At 48.7% G+C, this 15,803-nt stretch overlaps 1 protein-coding gene across 2 annotated transcripts in view; it reads left to right on the plus strand.

Moving 5' to 3' along the window:
- The window catches only part of LOC142560888 (proton-coupled folate transporter-like), a 137,630-nt gene that overhangs the window by 20,268 nt on the left and 101,559 nt on the right, over nt 1-15,803 (plus strand). The window contains exons 1-2 of one of the 2 annotated variants that reach the window (XM_075673300.1): nt 6,780-6,851; nt 12,672-12,847. In XM_075673300.1, the coding sequence (XP_075529415.1) occupies nt 12,749-12,847 (99 nt within the window). In that variant the 5' untranslated portion in view covers nt 6,780-6,851; nt 12,672-12,748. Of the gene's footprint in view, nt 1-6,779; nt 6,852-12,671; nt 12,848-15,803 lie in introns of those variants that run through there. The other variant, XM_075673299.1, reaches the window with a different exon arrangement.

A 15,803-nucleotide genomic window follows, 5' to 3' on the forward strand; every position in this document is an offset into this window, starting at 1 on the left:
AAAATGTGAATGAATGCTCGCGCCGCTGGGCTGACTCTAATTGCTGTCACTCTTGGACGACTGCGCTAACTTTTGCTGCGGGTTAACTAAGCTGGACGGCGTCGGCCGTGCACGCAGGAGCCTCGAAGGAAAGAACTTCACTCGTTGGGATCTGTTTCGAGACTGCTTTATTTACAAAAGACAGATTGAAGGGAGGAGAAAGGAAAGAGAGAAGAAACACAAAGTTCTCTGTTGGCTGCACCGACACCTTCGTCCCTGTCAGAGGCGCCGGCGCCTTGCACTCAGCAGGCGGTTCACTGAAAAGCCGGTGGAACGGATCAGGTTGCGGGTAGAGGCGCCGGCCGAGACGCTAGCAGAGGGGCGCCCTCGTCTGTTCACTGGCTCCCCTCTCTCTTGCATCGTCGGGCCCCCAACCACGGGTACAACAATGTATCACAGTCATTTGCGACTTTCAACAACATGAGAGGGTATCATAGCCCACAACAGATGGGACCACTCCCAATTTCGTACTTTTGTCATTTTCTTGCTTACAGAAGTTCTGTTCTCACTACAAATGATGAATTCGTTATACCAGAAGCTTAATCTTTTAATCAAGTTCAGTGTAATACTTTTCTTTAGTGCCTGTTTAAAGACAGCCACCTTACATATACCATCATTTGTTTGCAGCTTTAGAATTTTCGCACAATCGGTTTAAGTTCACCAGCATGCCAGGCGATGAGAAGGTTAGACAGCTTATTGCAGGTCTGAACTGCAGGTTAGCACTCATCCTGAATATGAAACAATCATCGGATAAACAAAAGTGACGTGTACTATTGGTGATCTTCTAAAAACCGTGTAGCGCATTGGAATGAGAGTTTTCCCATCTACCAAGCACAAGCATTCAGTAATCTTTAATGTCTGCACTTGAACTGCCGTATAGACTCATGTATGGGCTACACCCGTGAAGGGCCGCATCCCCAACTTGGCAGCCCAAAATTTGGGGAGAACAGTTTCCATCGGAGAAGCAGTCGCGTTGGGTGTCCCAATGCCACGCGTGTGCATCGTTGAATTTTCCCATGCTGCGCACTTCTCTGTGCCCCTACTAGATAACGAGAGCAGTGCGTTGAACTCTGATGCAATGGTATATTCGGGGATCAGCGGTGCACACTAGATGCCGTCTGCACTGACACCATTTTGACCGAAAGGTTCGGTTCCCTGTAAGAGCCGCACATCGTCAAAATTGCAAAAAATAAGTGTGGCCCTTACACTACTTTATATGGTATGTGCCGCAGAAGCACCGCTCTATTATGTCAAGCTAAAGTGATAGATTAGTGCTTGGGAATCTCTAAGGCGCCGGATATTATCTTGAACAGAGCCTTAGTAATCGAGAAATAGAGATAAATGCAGTGCACGACTCGAGACTCCCCCGGGGCCTTCAAGTACTTGCCCAATGACAAAGGCACTCTTATGAATTCTGCCACCAGTACTTCAACATCCGTTATAAAAACATCATTGCATTGCATTATGGGATGAAAGAAAATGCTACTTGTCCAGTTCTATTTCATTTTAAAAAAATAACTGATTGACATTGTGGGATCCTTACCTCCGTACTCTTGGGACAAAGGAACGACAACACAGTAGTGCAAACAATCACAAGGGCATTTATTGCACCTTTCATAGATCAGTGCCTGCTAGCCGAGTTGCTATCCACAAAACATGCTGATAGGCGCGCAACAAATCTAGAAGTCCGACTCACCGCGACCGGATAGCGAGCGAGTGTGTTCGCCCATGCTGGATCCCAATGCCTGGTCGTTCGCACGTGCGGACACGCGAGCGGTGTCGCGTTCGAAGGAGGCCACGCGAGACGGTCTCGCAGAAGTATGGGTCGGCGCGCGCGCGGGACCTCCGCGGCGTTCGCCGACCCGCAGCCAAAGAGAAACAGCTTTCTCCTCTTCTCGCCCAAGTAACCCCGCTGGTAGGCGGCGTTAGCAGCGCCACACTCGCGCCATCTCTCGTACTGCGCTTCAACCACGCCGACTGCCACGGGCCCCAGGCCACGCGGCGAAGCCGCATTGCAGGAGACAGCAGCTATGCGGGAAAACAACATATCAGGGGACGCGTGAGAGTCGCGCATCCCCACATCCCCCCAACCTTAAATCACTACATATTCCGGCGAAACATGTACCACGGTCTAACATCAACGCGTGCTTCGCGAACACGGTAGTACATGCAACAGTGGCCGCGCTGAGGAAATGTCCACACGCTGTCCATAGCATGCGAGCTGACATTGTCCTTGGGTACACTGCTGGCGTCGGCCGGTCACAGCAGCAGCTTTGCAGACTCGATGGCGCGATTCCAGGCCAGGACTCCGGAAACGACGACGCAGTAGTCGGTATGAGCAAGCGTTGCTTGCGCCGACGTGCCCTTCTGGCAAGAGCCGCCGCAGCTGTTGGTGACCGCCGGCTCTTTTGTCCGCCGCCGAGGGTTGTGAGCTGGATACAGGAGGCCGTCGAAGTCGCTGCGCCGCACCGGCCACAGCATCACCATTGCCCGGGGTGGCTCGATCCTAGTCCGGGGCAGCAGCGCAGACGATGTGCAGGTGACAGCAAACCAGGCGTGGCTCCACTCACGCTGCGTACACTCAACACACTCGGCAAACACTAAAGTAGTGCAAGGGAGAGGAAGTCTGCATGCGCATCGCCCACATGGTAGGATGTTTAACTCGCCTAGCAAAAGATCAGGCAGCTACTCAGATGCTAAGTTCATGTGAGGGAAGCTCGCTTCCTTAAGTCGAACGAGTAATTTCAATTCGTGCAAGACTAAATAGAATGAGGGAAGCAAATTGCAACACCTCAACGCCATGGTCCACCAGGTTGTGTCCCTCCACGTGCGACAGGCAGCTTCGTAAAGCCTTAGGCCTAAAGCGTTGCTACCCTGATAACAACCGGCATCCAAAAACAACAACCAAAATGAGCGCAAAACAGGCAGCCGCGAGGAGACATCAGCTCTATTAGGTGGTCCTACCCGCTCGGTGCACACATCATGCGAGTTGACGGCGCCCACCGTCCCAGACGGTGTCGGAGCGCCCGGTGCCAGGCCGCAATACTAGTCAGCCCGTAGTGGCACCCATGGCCCGCGGCCACCCGGCTCCCAGAGCCGCGACTTCATTAGAGTCAAAGAGATAGAAGAAGCTATTTACATATGAAATTCGGACCGCCCACGAGGCTTCCGTACTCACTCGCTTCAGGCTTGCCAATGCTCCGCGGGCGCTAAGCCTCGCTCTCCCAGGATGCAGACCACGTGGCTCTCGTACCGACGAATGTCATTAAAAAAAACACTTGCGAAAAGGCTTAGCATGTTGACATGTTCAAACACACTACAGGCACTGTCGCCTCGCTCAAGAAAGCATGCGGCCAACGCTAGCGATCAAAATTCACGCTAGCCACACGCTTCGGTTCAAACAAAGGTCTCGAACGAAGCAAAACTGTTAAATCTATCGTCCGATGCCCCAAGAGGTCTACGTTGGGCAGCCAGATGTGGGATCCTCACCCCCGTACTCTTGGGACAAAGGAACGACAACACAGTAGTGCAAACAATCACAAGGGCATTTATTGCACCTTTCATAGATCAGTGCCTGCTAGCCGAGTTGCTATCCACAAAACATGCTGATAGGCGCGCAACAAATCTAGAAGTCCGACTCACCGCGACCGGATAGCGAGCGAGTGTGTTCGCCCATGCTGGATCCCAATGCCTGGTCGTTCGCACGTGCGGACACGCGAGCGGTGTCGCGTTCGAAGGAGGCCACGCGAGACGGTCTCGCAGAAGTATGGGTCGGCGCGCGCGCGGGACCTCCGCGGCGTTCGCCGACCCGCAGCCAAAGAGAAACAGCTTTCTCCTCTTCTCGCCCAAGTAACCCCGCTGGTAGGCGGCGTTAGCAGCGCCACACTCGCGCCATCTCTCGTACTGCGCTTCAACCACGCCGACTGCCACGGGCCCCAGGCCACGCGGCGAAGCCGCATTGCAGGAGACAGCAGCTATGCGGGAAAACAACATATCAGGGGACGCGTGAGAGTCGCGCATCCCCACATCCCCCCAACCTTAAATCACTACATATTCCGGCGAAACATGTACCACGGTCTAACATCAACGCGTGCTTCGCGAACACGGTAGTACATGCAACAGTGGCCGCGCTGAGGAAATGTCCACACGCTGTCCATAGCATGCGAGCTGACATTGTCCTTGGGTACACTGCTGGCGTCGGCCGGTCACAGCAGCAGCTTTGCAGACTCGATGGCGCGATTCCAGGCCAGGACTCCGGAAACGACGACGCAGTAGTCGGTATGAGCAAGCGTTGCTTGCGCCGACGTGCCCTTCTGGCAAGAGCCGCCGCAGCTGTTGGTGACCGCCGGCTCTTTTGTCCGCCGCCGAGGGTTGTGAGCTGGATACAGGAGGCCGTCGAAGTCGCTGCGCCGCACCGGCCACAGCATCACCATTGCCCGGGGTGGCTCGATCCTAGTCCGGGGCAGCAGCGCAGACGATGTGCAGGTGACAGCAAACCAGGCGTGGCTCCACTCACGCTGCGTACACTCAACACACTCGGCAAACACTAAAGTAGTGCAAGGGAGAGGAAGTCTGCATGCGCATCGCCCACATGGTAGGATGTTTAACTCGCCTAGCAAAAGATCAGGCAGCTACTCAGATGCTAAGTTCATGTGAGGGAAGCTCGCTTCCTTAAGTCGAACGAGTAATTTCAATTCGTGCAAGACTAAATAGAATGAGGGAAGCAAATTGCAACACCTCAACGCCATGGTCCACCAGGTTGTGTCCCTCCACGTGCGACAGGCAGCTTCGTAAAGCCTTAGGCCTAAAGCGTTGCTACCCTGATAACAACCGGCATCCAAAAACAACAACCAAAATGAGCGCAAAACAGGCAGCCGCGAGGAGACATCAGCTCTATTAGGTGGTCCTACCCGCTCGGTGCACACATCATGCGAGTTGACGGCGCCCACCGTCCCAGACGGTGTCGGAGCGCCCGGTGCCAGGCCGCAATACTAGTCAGCCCGTAGTGGCACCCATGGCCCGCGGCCACCCGGCTCCCAGAGCCGCGACTTCATTAGAGTCAAAGAGATAGAAGAAGCTATTTACATATGAAATTCGGACCGCCCACGAGGCTTCCGTACTCACTCGCTTCAGGCTTGCCAATGCTCCGCGGGCGCTAAGCCTCGCTCTCCCAGGATGCAGACCACGTGGCTCTCGTACCGACGAATGTCATTAAAAAAAACACTTGCGAAAAGGCTTAGCATGTTGACATGTTCAAACACACTACAGGCACTGTCGCCTCGCTCAAGAAAGCATGCTGCCAACGCTAGCGATCAAAATTCACGCTAGCCACACGCTTCGGTTCAAACAAAGGTCTCGAACGAAGCAAAACTGTTAAATCTATCGTCCGATGCCCCAAGAGGTCTACGTTGGGCAGCCAGATGTGGGATCCTCACCCCCGTACTCTTGGGACAAAGGAACGACAACACAGTAGTGCAAACAATCACAAGGGCATTTATTGCACCTTCCATAGATCAATGCCTGCTAGCCGAGTTGCTATCCACAAAACATGCCGATGGGCGTGCGACAAATTTAGAAGTCCGACTCACCATGACCGGATAACGAGCGAATATGTTCGCCCCATGCTGGATCCCAACGCCTGGTCGTTCACGCGTACGGTCACGCGAACGGTGGCGCGTTCGAAGGCGCCCATATGAGACGGTCTCGCAGAAATATGGATCGGCGCACGCGCGGGACGTCCGCGGCGTTCGCCGACCCGCAGCCAAAGACAAACAGCTTTCTCCTCCTCTCGCCCAAGTAACACCGCCAGTAGGCGACGTTAGCGGCGCCACACTCGCGCCATCTCTCGTACTGCGCTTCAACCACGCCGACTGCCGCGGGCCCCAGGCCACGCGGCGAAGCCGCAATGCGGGTGACGAGAGCTATGCGGGAAAACAACATATCAGGGGACGCGTGAGAGTCGCGCATCCCCACAACGTTGCCCTTGACAACGACACAGACAGTCGAGAGGTTCCGTTTTCGCTCGACTCTGTCATGTGCTGCGCTGATTTTGCTGGCTCGCAAAACTTGATCAAACTGCAAGTAGCAGAGAATTCAACTTCCATGTGATGTCGTAGGATGCCTGAACAGTCCCTACCACTGCAGCAGCGAATCCACCACTCTGTTGTGGCTTGGTTTCTCCATGGCCAGCTGCTTGCATTTTCACTCAGAACACCGTACGTCTGTCTGTCGAGCGCCATTTTACTCACCAGTGTTCGAGAAGCGCAATGATGGCATATGCAACGTCGCCACACCCCGGTTGCGTGGTGGGAGATTTGAATTGCGATAGAAGTATTTGGGCCCTACAGGTGCAATTTTCTTGCAAGCTAAGTCTTTTCTTGGCACGAAACAAGCGTTGTGAGATTTCTGTAATGGTATTTAAACAGTCCACACCGAGTTGGTTTGGCCTTTAACGTATTCGCTGCCAAAGTCGGCAAATCAACGGGCATATGTGCAGTGGCAATGTTGCCGAAGCCAGCGAATCGCTGGGCTGCCGACTTTAGGATTTCCTGAAGCTGTTAATAGACGGCAGCACTTATAACCTTATCTGAAGATGCTTAAATATATTACCGATAGATGGCAGTACTGAGCTGTGTCATTTGAACGCACTTATTTATGTTTTTCTTCCTTCTTCTTTCTTTTCTTTTTTTGTCATGGTGTCTGGCGGCAGAAGGAATGGCGGCGTCTAGTGGGCGGCATGCTCTCTCCGAGCATGACATATTGGATATCCTCTTTGATAGCGACAGCGATGAGCAGCCTCAAGGCAATGCCAGGTGTGTAAGGCTAAAGGAAAAAAAAGTGAAAGCCACTGGGAATGCGAAAAGTGTGGTGCTGCTCTTCACATGCCTAAGTGCTTCAAGATTTTTCACATGGTAAAACGCCTGTGACTTGAAAAAACTTAAGAGAGTTAAGTGTGAATATTTCTCAAATGTCAATGAACGTATCTTGATAAGTGTCCTGCAAATATTTTGCTTAGGCGCTCGTGACGCTTTTGGTGAAAAAATGCACGGTACGGATGGCCTGCATGCGCAGACGGCGGGCGGCTGCGAATGGGTTAATGTCCCTGTAAAGGGTTACTGACATGATATTTTCAACTATTTATTTTTCTGGCACTAAGGGAAAGTCCTTGACCTCTACGCCCTAAAAGAATGCTGGCAGCCTGAAAGCACCCTATTTTCCCAGGAGGTTGCTGTTTCATGACATCACAGTGCAGAATGGGCTCACGTAGGAGCAGGAGACTGCGACGTTTTGACCCTCTCTCTGTATTGCTTGGTCTTCTCCTATGCTGCTACTCATTGACAGCGCTAATGTAGCAGCATAGTAGGCGACCAAGAAAGCCAGTGCGAGTCTCAAAACGTCCCGATGTCCTCCTCTCACGTGACCACCTTCCGCATGACATCACGACACAGTAGAAGTGAAACCGAAACTGGTTGTAGAAAGGCCATTATATTGAATTATTTTGGGCGCTAAGAGGTTCACAAGTGTTTTTTCTGGGGTTTAGAGGTCCTAGACCTTCATGTAATGCAAAAAAAGAATGAGTGCTCAAAATTAACGTGGCAGTACTCCTATGATTGCTGCTCAGCAGACTGGAAGTCGTGCTTTGCCGTGGAAGTGGCTACTGATGATAGTTTTTGTGTGCATCATCACCCTCTCACCTGTATGCCACTTTATCTGTGCCTTTGGTGCTCTAAGTTCAGTTCACAAGAACTGGACCTTTTCCGTGCATTTCAGCTTATGCAGGGTGCCAAATGCATGGCCTTTGTGATTATAGCATAATACGCTGTTTTATCAACTGAGAACCACAAACTCAGCACATTTGGAAGTTTGTTGCAGGTCGAAGAATGTTTAGTAAAGATATAAATGCTTGTTTGTCATGTATTGACTTCTTTTAATAGGGTGGGCAACTATTTATTTATTTACATTGGCAAAAAGTACATACAAATAAAGATACAGACGCAGGAAAAATAAGAGATCGCAAAAGTTGAACGTCAACGGCAGACTTGAAATTTTCTTGTTCCATAATATAGGCAGTGGTGGTGGGCAGGTGGTTCCAGGCATGACATAGTCTCTGGAATAAATGAGTTATACCCCTGTTACACAGAAAGCCTTAACTGTGGTTAAGCTCACTCTGGTTACAGCTGACCACGGTTACTGCTAGCTGCATGTCTGATGTAAATGTAGTTAGTCACATTGCCACAATTACCACAAACTGAGCTTTGCAACCTGTTTCCCTTTGCTAATGGAGAACCAAGCAAGATGGTGGAAGCCATGGCAGTTGTAAGCACAACACCATCATCTGAACTGCTTAGCCAAAAGTGCTTCACTGGCCAAGCTTGATGACATGGGCATTATTAATGCATGTTTGCGAAGATCGCCTCAGCTCATTGCATTACAACACGTGGAATTCTTGACAATTCTTAAAAGAAATTTCAAAGTGGATGCCAAGCTGCCACATGTTGAAGCTCCCCACAACATGAAAACAGCTCAGTTCTGCAGAAACCACACACCACTGAAATTTCACCCTACCCACACAATAACACTTGAATGAAGCAGAGACTGCTCCTACTGGTCCCACCAAGCCAGGTATGAAAGGCTGATTTTGAATTCCACCTTGTGGAGAATACACAGCTTACAACAATTTCATTCTATTATTCGTTGAACAGGTAGCTGATTCTTGCACAAGTTTACAACTTAAGATGTTATTTTGTTATAAGTAGCTAAGTTTGTACAAAATATTTGTTGATATGATTACCACGTCATTATGTTGCTTCCCTTAACTGTGCCCACATAGCAACAGCAAACTGACTGCTGAGCCTGTGGTTAATTTTGCCAACTGCGGCTAAGGCTGTCCATCTGACAGGTGTGTAAGAGCTGGTTAGTTCTGGAATTTGGGAAACATTCATATGGTGATTGACAATGTCAAGTTTGACGGCACATGCCCATCTCGTTAGGAAAAGTAATTTTAGTGTAATCTTTTTTAGTTTTAACTGGCCAAGAAAATAAAATGACTTTTTGTCATCCATATGGGCACCTTGTTTTCACTCTTCCTTGTGAACAAGGAAGGATCACAGATGCCTAACCTCTTATTAAATGTTTTATTATTTTGACCAAAAGTGACCTTGCTTTGCTTTTTAAACTTCACGCTATTGAAAACCTTTCTGAAGCATTTTCAACCAATTTGCTTCATGTTTTAAGTGTAAAAACGCTGCAGCACTGTTGGCTGAAGTCAGTGTCGTCCTTGCTTTTTGAATTGCTTTTTGAATCGTCACTTTCAATAGAAGTAGCAATGAGAAGACTTATCATCAGCCTCTTTGCTCGAAAAACAAAACTCTGGTGCATCGCTTTCACTCTCATTTTCACTGTCAGAGTCAAGAAGTGGCGTTCCTTTGTATGTTAAATTTAGGCCCATGTTAACTCTTTCCCTACCTTGGAAAAAATAGGTGTTTTTTGTAGGTCACGCCAGATTTGTTTAAACTACTGCACTCAATATTTGATGTAATACATAAACAAAAAGCAGAATGAACGCATTTTTCATGCATAAAAATTTTATTAATGAGATGTATGTTATAAAAAGACATAAATTGCCAAAATCAAGATTGTAAGATAAAATTGAACAAAATTTGTAAAGACACGCTTGTATCTACTCAGAAAAATGTCTAACAAAAATTAGGAGATACTCAAAATGTATTACCGTCTCTGAAAAAATTAAAATTTTTTATTGAACTGGTATTCCGCTATAAAAGTTTAACTGCAAGCACTACAGTTGGGTGTGCCGGGCTGCGGCCATGGGTGTTCCGGGCTGGCTTGCATCGTCCTCTCTCTCTCAGACTCAAGGTTCGACGAGTGGGCAGCATCCTGAGATCTATCTATAAAATCACACGCAGATGCAGCGGAATCACAACATCTGCGATCTTTCGAAGAGCGCACTCCACTCCTGGAGGCGACCATTTTTACATTCTACTTTGACAATCGTGAAACTTCAGAGTGCATTAAAAAATTACTGCCTGGCATGAAAAAATCTAACTGTTTAGAAAACAAAAATATAGTTCTCCTCCTTCATGTATAAAGGTGCAGTGTGTCCGTGAGTGGTGCAAAATGTCTCGAAAGCGGCGTTTCTACCTATTGTTAGCGGGCTAATTATGCCCAATGTGTGCGGTGTGGAAAGAATTAACGAAGCCCCTGGTAAAAATTTGTCCAGAGCTCTCCACTAGAGCCTCCCTCATGACCCACTGTACAGCTTCGGGACGGTGAGCCCTGTAATTTAATACCATAGATGTTCTCCTACAATGAGCATTCATAAAGTTCGTAGTACCAGGACCATAAATTTAGAGCACACGTACATGATAAGCACCAAGTAAGCGTACATCTTTAGTTCTAACAGAACATAAGAAATTCTATTTTATGTGCTGCGGAACACTGCTAGGGCATCAAAACACAATGGGCAACGGCCACCGGGAGAGTTAGTTGAAACACGGGCAGCTATCTGCTTTCTGCATTACAAGGAACACAAGTTTGAAAAAATTAATGCCGATCTGGTTGCAGTGCATGGTGGCTGTGTGTGGTGATGGTAACGGTACACCACTACTAGATCGGCCTGAGTCTTTTTGGGCTTGTGTTCCTTGAAATGTGGAAAGCACATTGCTGCCCATGTTTCAATCAACTCTCCCAATGGATGCGGCCCATTTTATTTTGATGCCCTAATGGTATTCTGCGGTACATAATACAATTTTTTTATATTCCACTAAAGCCTGAGAGACATGCGCTTGTTTTGATTCTTATCACGTACGCGTGCTTCAAATTTGTGGTACCAATAGCACAAACTTTGTGAATGCCCCTCGTATGTTTCTGCCTCATCTGAATACTATATTCATTGGCTTCCATTACACTAAGGGAGCCAGCTTTTAGGGTAGAGGGTAATGTGGAGACCACTTTTTGATAGGGTCGCTGAAAATTATTATTTGGGATTTTGTCAAGCTAGTGTAGCACAAATAAAATAGTCTCAAAGAAAACAAGACGAGACACCAGTAGCACTCGTGGTGTCTGGTCTTGTCTTCTTTGTGATTGTTTTATTTCTAATGCAGCGGCTTCACTGAGTATTGGATTTAATTTATTTCTCCTTGCGTATACACATATTAAATACAGAAAGGAGGATCCTTAGCTAAAGACTAGTTATAGATCCAACATAAACCTAAAATGAGAAAACAGTAATTCAGGACACTGCAGTCTGCATTATTAACCCCTTTGCAGTCCGAAACTTTTACCCACTTTCCGACTGTCCTGGTCCGAAACTATTTTACGAGTTCCTGGCGCTGCAAAGAAAATCACTAACTGTGAAAGAAAAACTCATAGGATATTTATTTTTTCTCTTGCATTCTGTAGGCAACTCTTTTACCGATATTTGAGCACCATGTTGTACCGCTCGAAGCATTCTCCTGGGTGCAGGCCAGGGTTGTTACTACAGGTTTTGCAGAAAAGCACAGTTTCACTCCTGCCTCCGTTTGTCTTTCGGTCGCTACAAACAGAACAGGCGTTGCTGCTTCAGCCTGGGAGCTTGTAGATGAAATGGCTCCTCCCACCTAGCCTTTCCTCGCTCTCCTTTCGTGCAGGCGGGCCCCGCTTTTTGGCTCTAGCACTCGTGTCACCCAACCAGCTGTTGGGTGAGGTTGCAGCGGTACTGCAGGTGTTGCTGCTCTTTCTCGCCATGACTCTGCAGCTGTGTGCGCCTCAAAATAAAATTATTAACAACGGAAACCTCTAGAAGCCAGGAAAAAAAAGCTTTCACCACCATTTTGTGCTGTCTCCATCACAGTCATTGTCTTCGTCGCTCGCTTCTGTCGAATCACTGTCATTGCTATCTGATGGAGGCACACAATTCTCTTCCTCACTGAAGTCATCGTTGCTTTCACTAAATGCACCACCGTAAAACGCACGTAGTGACAAAGTGGCCACGCTTCTCAGTGAACTGCACGCATGTGTGGTTCTGCACACAAGTGAGAATGCTCTGTGATCCAGAAACCATGCTGAACATTGTGCTGCACCCTAGTGCAAAAAGAAGTAAACTTCAACAAACAAAGTTCACTTACCCCTGGGGAGATCACGCATCATGTATACAAAGAATGCGTGCGAATCGCACGGAGAAAAACTGCGAAATTTAACCCCCAAGCACCCTTGTCGGGCGGTTCCCGAAAGCGACAGCAGACCGCTACGGCCGTGTTGCGTTGTCGGGCCCTGCCCAACAACGGACCACAAAGGGTTAAAGACAGGAAAAATAAAAGAAAAACAAATAAAATCCAGTCAATGTAACATAAACATTACACACTTTGCAACAGTTTTGAGCTATAGGTAACAAAATGATTCCTATTGACGTATGTAAACAGCACTTATAGAAGGCACACAACACATTGCAAATTTGTAACGATATAGGAACATATAAAGAGCGCATGTGTGATTATAGTAGTATTGTAGAGGTCTAGGATGGACTAGCTCAAGAACAAGTTATTTTGAGATAATGATTTGAGTGTGTGGCTACTGGTCGTAAACGCCGTGCTTTCATTTTGGTACATGATTGGCAACTTCCTCACTCAACTTTGCAGCCGGCATGTAAATAAAAGCCGAAGCTGAGCCGACGACGAGACAGGAGTCCACTAGGGCATTTGCTGGCACGCCCTTTATGCACGCGGCTTCCTCACTGGATTCGGACGGCTTTGAGGGTGTCCAGAGCAGCAGCAGCCGAACACCCCTTCTGCGGACCAGGGCTCTGAGTGATCAGGTGAGGAACATGACTCAGCAGTATGTGACTGCCAGTTGATTAGTTGCCACTATTCTAACATTTAAAGGGGAGGACAGCACATCCCAATCCAAGCAGTGATGGTACAACCAGAAAGCTGATTTGATGCACTGGCAAATGCTTTTGGAGCAGTGCCCATTGTGCAGTTCCATTCAGTATGAGCTGCAACACTGGCGCCCGTGATTGAAGAGGCCCTAAGACTACACAGTGGTTCTTACATAAAAAATATTGATTTTGTAAGTACCACTAATCAGAACTGTGTGTAGTTCTGCAACATTTCATATGTTGGCATCACAGTGCTGTTTTAAAGACGAGACATTCATTTGAGGGATCTCCAGCCGTTTGTGTGCAGTCGCGAGTAAGAGCGAAGCACGAGAGAGAAAATCTGGGGGCTTTTGCTCCTTGAATATATGACTCTACCTAGGCACTACGGAGGAGGGAGGTTTCTTAGCGCGTGTTGTAGGTGTTTGTCTCTAGGCGTGCCAGCATTGCGGAGTGCCGTCGAGTTTGTTTACGCTCGGACACTGGCTGCCGGTGCGGTAAAATAGGTGAAGCAGCGGGCACTGACACCTGATTTGGCGACCGCTGTGACGGACAGACTGTCTTGCACCTGAGGCGCTTGTGCTAAGTCAGTCGTGGCGGATCATACCTTTCTCGCGCCTTACGGCAATGTACCTTGTAAATAACATCACAGATGTTTCTGTGGGAGCAGTAGTGACTGTAGTAAAGCCCGGGCCGCATATATTGCAAATCTGGAAGGCAGAGTGCCTTAGCAATCGCGGTTGAACAGAAGTGGCTGAAAGGCCACCAGTGACGATGACTGACCCAGCACCGGCACCACAGGCGCGAGAAGTCTGTCCTACATACCTTCAGACGCGGAGTACTGACTGTTGCAGAAGTCACGGCGCGGTTGTGCTGGACTTAGCGTCACAAGTTGGTGGCTGGACATAACTATATTTATTCAATCGTGTTTTTTACTAATTGTAGCAACGTGTCATTATTTCACATTATTGGCAATGCCTCCAGGACACCAAAGCTAGAACCCGGACTGGTCCTTGGGTAGGGGCTCGCCGAGGCCTGTGCTTGCCAGGGGTGTATAAGATGCGGACAGCCAATATTTTATGCGAACACCTTCTGGAACGCTTCGGCCTCTGGGGCTTCAACACACGGGCTGCCCTGCTTCCAGCTTTTATCACCCAGCTACCCCTTGGGTGCCCTAAAGATACTATGCCGCCTGCTTTACTATAACCTCAGGTGCTCTCCTGAGGCCTCCGTTTGCCAGTTACACGTGCTCTCCTGGAGCAGTGCTTGTAAAAAATCCAATCGATCGTCGCAATGAAAAAAGCAACCCACGACTTATACAACACCAGTCAGAACCTTGCCCCTTCAAACACAGCAGTCACAAGAGGGGGTGTCTCTGCCCACTGCCGCACCGCGCGGGCGGCCAGCGGCAGAGCGTAAACAAACTCGACCGCACTCCGCAATGCCGGCATGTCTAGGGGACAAATGCATACAACAACCTCCTCCATAGTGCCTAGGCAGAGCCATATATTCATGAAGCAAAAGCCCCCAGATTTTCTTCCTCGCACCTGCTCTTACTTGCGCCTACGCACAAACGATTGGCTATCCCTCAAATGAACGTCTTGTGTTCTAGAGCCCCTTCAACCACGTTCACCAGTGTTGCAGCTCATATAGAATGCAACTGTACATACAGGACATGGCCTCGAAATTAAATAGAATACAGTAAAACCTTGTTAAATTGTACTCGCTTAAACAGTAGTCTCGTTTTAAAAGTAGTACAGCGAAACCTCGTTAAACCGTAGTTGGCCGGAGCTTGGAAAAAATACGTACTAAACAGTAGTACTGTTTAACCGAAATAGCATGAGATCGCCCACTTACTTGTCTAAAACGGAACTCAGAGAGAGTGCGATGAAAGGGGAAAAAGCATGCAGTATTTATTCACTTTGCACGACAAAAATGTTATTTTCGTTTGATGCCACGGCGGCCTAGCACGACAACAGCGGCCTCAAACTTACTGAAGCTGCATGCCAGCTTTTCAGCCAGCACCCTCTTCTTGGCAAACACTTGCATGGCAGATTCCTCGTTGGCGTTACGTATTCTCCGTGCACGTGTGCAGTAGTGCTGCAGAAGTCCCGGGATGCCTTTTTCATTGCCGGGTGCTAGAGTTTGGAATACTTTACGTTTGGAATTGGGTTACGTTATCATGCACCGTTCTCGTCACGACGATTGGATTCATGAGGCTGACGTAACGCGCAGCTTATGCTACTGGCCGGCTTGAATCGCCCGTGCCGTCGCATTTCGTGTTTTCCTCATCACTGTTGCTAGTTGACACATCGGCAACAACAAAGGCAACGATGGTGAAAAGTCGAACCTCGTCGCCGACATGTCTTCACGGTCGTAGCAGCGCTGCCGAGCAACTTCTTTGCATTCCAAATGCCACACACCATAGTCAACAGCAGATCCCTGTCGCGTGCCAGCGCCGTCTTCTTCGCATCACGTTCGATAGCACGGACAATGTCTAATTTTTCTTCTATGCTGAGCACCCGGCATCGTTTTTATCTGAGCTTCGGCATAACAGGAGTCCTCGCTTGCACGATGCCATAACGCTCTCTGGCACGGCGTCGAAATGATGTTGATGTTGATGTGGCTTTATGCGCAAACGCACAGGGCGCTTGGAGGCCGTTGTTCAGATCTCTGAGGCTTGTTGTTCTGCCGGGCTGCCCGATGGAGGTGACGCACCGCCGTGTTTTCGTGACGAAAAATTGAAATGCTACGTTTTAACCGATGCATACGCAATAAGCTGGTACGGTTTATGCGGATACAAAACACATTATGTTCAATGGCCGCTGAGTCGGGGATTTGACCTTACCACTTTTAAAACAAAACTACTGTTTAAGCGGGTACGGTTCAAGGAGGT

Source organism: Dermacentor variabilis, chromosome 10, assembly GCF_050947875.1.
Source record: "Dermacentor variabilis isolate Ectoservices chromosome 10, ASM5094787v1, whole genome shotgun sequence".
Lineage (NCBI taxonomy): Eukaryota > Metazoa > Arthropoda > Arachnida > Ixodida > Ixodidae > Dermacentor > Dermacentor variabilis.